The sequence below is a fragment of the Haliotis asinina genome, chromosome 3 (assembly GCF_037392515.1).
Source record: "Haliotis asinina isolate JCU_RB_2024 chromosome 3, JCU_Hal_asi_v2, whole genome shotgun sequence".
Classification (NCBI taxonomy): domain Eukaryota; kingdom Metazoa; phylum Mollusca; class Gastropoda; order Lepetellida; family Haliotidae; genus Haliotis; species Haliotis asinina.
The window spans coordinates 38,829,554-38,838,640 of record NC_090282.1 but is presented as its reverse complement, the minus strand read 5'-3'; the positions used below and the strand labels follow the sequence as shown (position 1 = coordinate 38,838,640).

Here is a 9,087-nt window from a genome sequence, read left to right as displayed (position 1 = left end):
TCACTCGGTGGGACACGCCTCTCTGTTGCAATCTGAGGTTTCCGTTTTGGGCCCACTAGAAGTGCACAAAAAGTCACTTAAACATCTCATCATTTTATGCTGTGATATTTTAAAAAGCGAGGCGCCGTTCATTGAAAAGTGACTCCCTGAATGACTGAATTTGTTTTCCATTAAAATCATAATTAAAACAATATGGCTGCAAACTGGAGACTAACCATCAGAAGAATGGTCTAGAAAATTTGCTTAGTGAGTAAAAGATTAGCATGCAGAAACGTGGTGTTCAGATGCTTTTGAATGAAAGGCTTCTGATATGACCAGTGAGAATTGGTGAGTGCTAGAAACGGCTATTTTATGTGAAAAGGTAAACTTTGGTAACTTTGTTGTTTTATACCACAAGAGTGTCTTCTAGAACTCTAGAACTTCTAGGGACTGTGAGGCATGGTGCATGCTGTAGTTGTAGGAGGACGCCCATTGAAACTCGTCTCCGTGCCTAACTTTCCACCCCATTAAAATGCCGACTGCGACCAAAAAAGCACGGACAAATTTACTCCCGGAGCCCCAGTGAAGATCGGGTTAGAATTAATCTTCAGTGAGCCATGCTTGTGTAAGAGACGAACAAAGGGTTCGGGTGGTCAGGCTCGCTGACACATGTCATTGTATCCCAATTGTGTTGATGGATGCTCACGCTGTTGATCACCCGGTTGTCTTTTGCAGACTCAATTAATTAGAGAGCGCCGGTATAAAGCTGTGATATAGTGCGGCGTAAAACTAAACGCACTTTCTCACCCACTCATCCACAATGAATGGATTACGTACTTGCAAGGAGGGTTGACACAGAGTCTGTCTCTAGTCCTGCTTCCACTGTCTTCGCATGTTCTCGAACAGCTAGACCAAGTTGACCACACTGCCCACTCTCCTGCAAGTTAAAACATGGCGTTGCATGTTCATACGGTGAGTGAGTTAATATTCAACGACACATCGGCAATGTTCCAGTCATATCGTGACAAGAACAAATCTGACGTTTATATACAAAATATGAATATTTTGAAAGCCCGTCGTCAGTGGACAGTAAAACAACTAAACTATGTCAGTTCGAAGTATATACATAAGAACGAATGTATAGTGTATAGGTCCCTTAAAGCTATAATTGAATGAAATGAAAATAGTTTGATCCAAAAGTTAGGAAGTGTGTACTGAAATGAATGTTGGTACTGTAGGAGATTGTAGTTCTCAATACTAGGTAGGAACAGAAATATTCTCTCTCTCTCTCTCTCTCTCTCTCTCTCTCTCTCTCTCTCTCTCTCACACACACACACACACACACACACACACACATATATATATATATATATATATATATATTCTTATCTGTCTGTCTTATCTGACTGGATGGATGGGTGAATGAAAGGGTAAGCGCAGGGATGGACGTGTGTCGGTGTGTAAGCGAGTGTGCATGTGTGTGCATATATCCCAATAATATACTTACTATAGCAAGATTTGCCGATAAGCTTCAATCCGGGACAGCAAGTCATCTTACGTCTGTAGCAAGTATTTAAGCGATACCTGCAGATAAACGAAGAGCCGTGGCTCTACCAATAAATACCACATGGTACTGGGTTTGGTACATACAGTAAGCCGGGTTTTCTATATTCAGAGCTATAAAGGGTAATATACAGAATGATGTTACCCTGACATTACTTACGAATCCACCGCTAATATCTTCCTTTATACCAGGGTTTAAGAGGGTAACACAGAGATGAATTCTGACATTACTTCCGATACAACCTCTAATATCTACCTTTGCTCTTGGGCTGAAGTAGGTAACATATATCAATGAATTCTGACATTACTTCCGATACCACCTCTAATATCTACCTTTGTTCTTGGGCTGAAGTAGGTAACATATACCAATGAATTCTGACATTACTTCCGATACCACCTCTAATATCTACCTTTGTTCTTAGGCTGAAGTAGGTAACATATACCAATGACTTCTGACATTACTTCCGATACCACCAATTTACCGACACTAGTGTGTATATTTATCAGCAATGAGATCTGCACATATTCCCAGACGTTTGCATTTAACGGCAATGGTGTCTTACTGTCAAGATTAACAGAGCGTTACTGACGTTTGCCTCAAACTCACATTGGGCATTTCTGAGCCCCACAATCCACGTAATATACCCCTGTGCACTGGTACGGTTGTGTGTCGAGGCAGGCAGATTCGATAGCAGTCGTCGGGGAACTACAACCACCACAAGACTCTGGAACGCAACGTCACAAGGTCTTAGATCAATGTTAACCTGTCTGTAGGGCACAAATGCACTTGATACTGGCTGTAAATTAATCCTAACGTATGTAGCACAAAGGAACACGGAAATTAGGAGAATATATAGTGTTGACGGTGTATTAAATATGGAGTGTTAATGTAAGAAGGTAAAGAACACCAAAGTGTGGACACTAGGAAATGCTAATTATTCAACAGTGCAAGAAACTAACAAATCTCATATTTTAGATTCCACTTTCGCAAGGAAGTACAAACTTTTGTATGTGTTTTTGGTGGAGTTCCCATCTAATATTCGAACCCACCCTCGAGGAACAAAACACATAGTCATAGATCCATGTTATGTGTATGCACAAGGTTACATTGAAAATGAATTTCGCCGTAAAGTTGGGGAACCCAACTTCAAACTTCCATGTTATGTGTATGCACAAGGTTACACTGAAAATGAATTTCGCCGTAAAGTTGGGGAACCCAACTTCAAACTTCCATGTTATGTGTATGCACAAGGTTACATTGAAAATGAATTTCGCCGTAAATTTGGGGAACCCAACTTCAAACTTCCATGTTATGTGTATGCACAAGGTTACATTGAAAATGAATTTCGCCGTAAAGTTGGGGAACCCAACTTCAAACTTCCATGTTATGTGTATGCACAAGGTTACATTGAAAATGAATTTCGCCGTAAAGTTGGGGAACCCAACTTCAAACTTCCATGTTATGTGTATGCACAAGGTTACATTGAAAATGAATTTCGCCGTAAAGTTGGGGAACCCAACTTCAAACTTCCATGTTATGTGTATGCACAAGGTTACATTGAAAATGAAATTCGCCGTAAAGTTGGGGAACCCAACTTCAAACTTCCATGTTATGTGTATGCACAAGGTTACATTGAAAATGAATTTCACCGTAAAGTTGGGGAACCCAACTCAAAACTTTATGCAGATGAACTACACATGGATAATGCATCAGATTGCTGTGCAAATATCGTGCATGTAAACAGCTGCGTTTTGGCGTAGTTTTCTTAGTAATTTGACAATTTTCACTTATTTTCATCATATATTGAACTCAAGACAAAAAATCTTTTCAACCTTACCACACATTAATCTTGTTTCAAAACGTTACAAGCCACAAGAGTGTCTATTGCAGTATTCCATACATCGTCAATGTAGTTCACAACAGTGTTTAGGACAACGTGGCTTCTATATGCGTGCACGAATGAATATCAACTGACCTATCTTGTACCTCAGTTTGAACCCGGCCATTCCACCGACTAAATTAATTCTCATCAACAGCAGCATCTCGTTGCCATGAGAACGGAAATGTTTGTTTGGCTTAGAGCTGCAACAGTACCTAAAGCAGAATATGACAAATGTTTGAGACACAGAGAGTAATGGACACAGACTCCTATAAAGTGTTCATTCGGGGACATACGATTATGTCCTTGTGCCAGTTTAGCACCCATTAGTGCCTTACACCTTTACATGTATGTGTGTGTGTGTGTGTGTGTGTGGGGGGGGGGGGGGGGGGGGGGATCTGTGTTTCCACGTATGTGTGCGAGTGTTAATGCCTGTGCGTGTGTTAAAGTATCATGCATGCCGAGGGAATATAGTCGACCATTGTATTGACCATTAACTGACTTTGAATTCGTGCCTCCAACTTAGATCCTGCATGTGTGTCCTTATTTGTTCTTATATATGTGCATATAACTGAAATAATGTCACCAATGTGTTAGGTGGATGCTTAATACTCACATTTTCCACATATATGCATGTATGCATGTCCGTATTCACAAGTGTGTGTCTGTGCGTACGAGTATGTGTATATGTGTGTATGTGTATATGCGCTTGTATGTGTGCGTGTATGTGTGTGCGTGTGCTGACCGACGCAACACATGGACATTAACTGACCTTGGTCCTGCTCGAGCCAGATCCTGATACCTTACTTCAATGTAGTTCCTACAGGTGGTATGGCAATGGAATGAGAACTTGTCCGTAAACCGCATCGCCACCCTCTCGTTACTCCCAGGCGCCTCAAAGTGTAATTCATAGTTTCAGTGCTTAAGTAATAAAATAATCTCAGAAATAGTTCTAAAATGTGACTAACGGTGTTGGTTGATCAGGCTCGCTGACTTGGTTGGCACATGCTATCAGTTCGATGCTCATGCTGTTGATCATTGGATTGTCTGTTCCAGGCTCGATTATTTACTTACCGCTGCCGTATAGCTGGAATATTGCTCACTGCCGCATAAACTAAACTCGCCCACTCATTCAGAAATGGATGTGTAAACTAAATGCTCAATTTAATTACTACTTTTTGGTGCCCTCTTGAAGAACACATGCTACACACATGTGTGAGTAATTTAAATGTTATTATGTATATGCAATATGCAAATTACCTTGATTCGCCAGGTACATTCGGAGTAGGCAGTGTACACGGAAACACCGTAGTTGGGTGATGACAATGTGGCCCAGCCAGCTGTTGCCGTCAGGTCCGTGAACCCACAGTTTGCTGTAGACAATTTTAACGAAGATTGTAGTTGACATACACACTTTCAGATAAACGATGCATGAACATACATACATTGCGTTTGAAAGGATTACACAACACATGCGCTTCATCCCATGGAAACGGATTTTTAGGAAATCCTACCGCTACACTCATTCCATAAAATATACACATTGAGTGTAGAGGTAGAATATATTCACACAATGGGAAAAGTGCCACTATATACCTTTTCATGAAGCACGTTTTATTAACGTTTGTAGAACAATGTATGCCTGAGCCAAAAGCGTTCCTTGGCTCAGTATTTGTGTAACTGTAAAGTAGAGTCTGACTAGTCCATATATATTTTGTAGCACCTAGCTAATTCATTATTGATACGTAGATACGTAATTTGCGTGTCATAATATCATCTGGGTTCGCAGATGATGTTACTTTAGATTTGCAACACAAATAGATACAAGTGGAAACGGTGAATACTTGGATTCAAAGAAGGTCTAAACATCTACAATTTACCATATCAAAAATAATAGTGTTTACACATAATAGTCTCTCTTGTCGGGGGTTTCATTATTAGAGACGGAATTAACTGTGAGAGAGAATATTCCTCTTCGAAAATACCAGAAAAATTGTGTTTCGCTAATGTAAGGACACTCATGTAGTAGTTGTTGGTGTTGTTGCTTGTTTATTCTTTAATAATATTCCAGTGATATGACGGCGGTCGGTAAATTAGGACCAGGCAGTCAACTGCATGATACCATGAGCATAGATCATTGGCAAATGGGATACGATAACACGTCAGGCTACCTGACCACCCGATCATGTTCGTTGCCTCTTAAGACCGGCTGATCATGAGGTTGCTGAGGACCATCTGTGACCCCGTCATCAAGGGTCCACTTATGTTATAATACGTAACTTTCTCACTGCCAGTGATCCAGTTCAGTTCATGTGAGACAAGTCACTCTTAGTCAACTCCGACTCAGTCTGTTAATTGTCACCTATTCATCGCACGGGCTACATATAGCTACGTTCAGACATGTCTCTTATGGATTTTTTTCACCCTCATACATATCAGTGCTTTCAATAGTTTTGCCACTTCCGCCTTTCATATACACATCCAACCAGTGTGATATTGACATAAACAACACGTGCACTGTTAATCACACTGCCAGTGTACTCAGACCTATTGTGCTCAGGCCGACACATGCATTCAACAACGATGTTGTGTACAACATGATCACGATCTAAGATATCTACTCACCGTTGACACCTGGTTTTATGTCAGTGCAGATTTTTCCAGACCATCCATCCGGGCACTTGCATTTGTTACAGTTCTTTGGATCTCTGTAACGGTCATGTCTGCATTTAGACCATGTAAGACCACCACTGCATTGATCTACAAAGGAGAAAATAAAATGGCGCCCAATTTATGATCTATGATTGACAGTTTAACCCTATTTGGATAGCCTCTTTGAGCATTTAAACCGCCTTTTGTGTAGAAATTAATATGCTCGTATGAAATTAACTGCGTCCATGTTTATTGCTTCATCTGGGCAGTAAACGTTCTCCAGATCATGAACAGAACACATTTGTTTGTCACTCGTAAAAAACACTTCTCATCCGAATATGAAAGGGTACGTAAGAAGCAGGTTAAACCCTTGCCCCAGGCCAATCTGTTTCAAAACAATTACCACAAGAATATTCAAGACATTGGAAACTGATAAAATGTTCTGTTTTTATCTAGGACGTAAATAATATAACAGAGTGAGTTGGATGGAATACCGTTGCAGTACATGTAATTAGCAAGTTTCACATCAAAGAAAGAGAGACGGTATCTTGATCCTAATGTCCTGTCCATGTCCGGTTCTTTGGAAGTGATTGTTTCTTGTCCGTTTGCGGAGAAACTCTGTGTGAGGAAAGAAACTAGACACATAATGTCCACAGAACATATAAGTGAACCCAACTGTTCCCTTGACATATTTTATGTCCAAAATTAGAAGAGTGCGTGAATGTGTCATCCAGGGTAGAGTTGTCACTAAATGATTTTTCTCTCTTGTCTCAATTATTCTTCTATGGAATACCGTATGGGACAAAATCGCGATCCCGACTTTTGGAAATAAGCTAAAGGTGTCAAAAGTGCGAAAATTCGGAATCGCGAGAACGCGAGATTTGGCCAAAATCTCGCGTTCTCGCGATCTCGCATTCTCGTGTTGTTGGTACATAGCACTTTGTGTCAAAAGTCGACAACGCGAGTATGCGACAGTTGTACATGCTGTCAAGTCTCACAATCTCGCGTTCTCGCGATCTGGCATACTCGCACTTTTGACATTTTTAGCTTGTTTCCAAAGGTCGAGAATGTTCCTACGTTGTATTAGTGACCACTTACCTTTGTGCGGTAATGCATTAGAGATGAGTAGTCGTATGGGACACCAAGGGTTAGAGCTTCCTCCCAGCTTTTCCCTATAAAGTTGTTAATATTGCCTGATATGATATTCTCTGAATGAATGTTGACATACGTGTCACGGTCTGGTCGGGCCTGTTCGTGCCAAAAGCCTAAAGAATGGGCGATCTCGTGCGCCACTATCCCTTTCTGGAACCAACATGTAGAGAATGGTAAATCATACATTAGGACGGAGAACTTCGGGTGTCTCAGTTCTTTGATTTGGAATATTTGAGGCTTTAATACTGTGATGCAGTGTCTTCTCCTTTGTGATGTATCTTCCAGACATTTGCCAGGTAACTACTTCATCTATGATTGAGCGATTACAACCACCATAATTACTTCATGTGTGTCTTCTCAAATTGTATCGTTCCTATACCGCTTTTGAAATCATCTACATTAAAATGTTAACACTCACCGTCCCACAACCTTCCCCGATTGAGATGTCTTGTCCGAGAGGTCTCTTTCCAACTCTGGACTTACAGCTGAACATGAGATAGAACAATGTAGAAGATCGTATCAAATATGCTTAGTAAGTTACTTAAATGGAACCAAACTAGAATCTTCACCAATCACGACATCATCCATGTCAGGTGTTTATCCTCCTGTATTCTGTGTACACTAAACCAAACAATCAGATGTGCTTGCACCTTGTTACAAACCTCACCCTAATTTGCTTGAACGAGCATGTGAACATTGATAAATCCGATAGCACTAGTATATGAAAAAACTTCATTAATCAATTAGCACATGTATTTAAAAACATTAATCAAATGGCACCTTTCTGTAAAGCTCACGACTCTGCTAGCACCTTATGAAATACCTGTCATTCTGCAAGCACCAGTATGTAAGGCTCCTGCATGAATTAGCACGAATATACAATAGACCGGGAATCTACTAGCGCCTGTATGTAAAACCAACGAATCTGCTAGCACCTTTATATAAAACCTCATGACTCAGCTAGCACCAGTATGTGAAACCCCGTGGTTCAGCTGGGACTTGTATGCAAAACCAATGAATCTGCTGGCGGCTTTACATAAAACCAGTGAATCCGATAACACGTCATGTATGTACAACCCCGTGGCTCTGGAAGCACCAGCATGTGAAACTCGTGAATCAACTAGCACCTATACGGGAAACACATGAACCTCCTAGCGCTTGAATGTAAAGCACGTGAACCAACTAGCACCTATATGGGAAACACATGAACCTCCTAGCGCTTGTATGTATAACCCGTGAACCAACTAGCACCTATACGGGAAACACATGAACCTCCTAGCGCTTGTATGTAAAACCCGTGAACCAACTAGCACCTATATGGGAAGCACATGAACCTCCTAGCGCTTGTATGTAAAACCCGTGAACCAACTAGCACCTATATGGGAAACACATGAACCTCCTAGCGCTTGTATGTAAAACCCGTGAACCAACTAGCACCTATACGGGAAACACATGAACCTCCTAGCGCTTGTATGTAAAACCCGTGAATCTCCTTCCACCTGTGTCTAAAACCCATGAATATGTTAGCACCAGTGTGTAAAATCTAAGAATCTGCGAGCATTTGTATGTAAAAGTCACGAAACTTCTAAACCCATGAATCAGCTGGCACGTGTACTTTAAACCCATTGAATCAGCTGGCACGTGTACATTAAACCCATTGAATCAGCTAGCACCAGCATAATAAACCAATGAATCTGCTTGTACTTACCCCGAATCTCTTATGAACCTCAAATGGGGTCCAACGTAAGGTCCATCGCTGACAAAATCCAGGCATGTTTCGTCTTCCCAATGTTGTATCCCATCAAGTATCGCCTGTTTGTCGGACTCATCTGTCAATGGATCCATTGTGTGTAAACTACAT

At 41.0% G+C, this 9,087-nt stretch overlaps 1 protein-coding gene across 1 annotated transcript in view; it reads right to left on the bottom strand.

Annotated features, from left to right (window-relative positions):
* The window catches only part of LOC137278875 (zinc metalloproteinase dpy-31-like), an 11,649-nt gene continuing 2,562 nt past the window's right edge, over positions 1 to 9,087 (bottom strand). The window contains exons 4-15 of the mRNA XM_067811377.1: positions 8,935 to 9,055; positions 7,645 to 7,711; positions 7,173 to 7,376; positions 6,569 to 6,692; positions 6,048 to 6,182; positions 4,683 to 4,795; positions 4,195 to 4,316; positions 3,519 to 3,637; positions 2,150 to 2,267; positions 1,487 to 1,563; positions 817 to 916; positions 1 to 55 (exon numbers count right to left, since the gene is read on the bottom strand). Coding sequence (XP_067667478.1) covers positions 1 to 55; positions 817 to 916; positions 1,487 to 1,563; positions 2,150 to 2,267; positions 3,519 to 3,637; positions 4,195 to 4,316; positions 4,683 to 4,795; positions 6,048 to 6,182; positions 6,569 to 6,692; positions 7,173 to 7,376; positions 7,645 to 7,711; positions 8,935 to 9,055 — 1,355 coding nt within the window. The remainder of the gene's footprint in view (positions 56 to 816; positions 917 to 1,486; positions 1,564 to 2,149; positions 2,268 to 3,518; positions 3,638 to 4,194; positions 4,317 to 4,682; positions 4,796 to 6,047; positions 6,183 to 6,568; positions 6,693 to 7,172; positions 7,377 to 7,644; positions 7,712 to 8,934; positions 9,056 to 9,087) is intronic.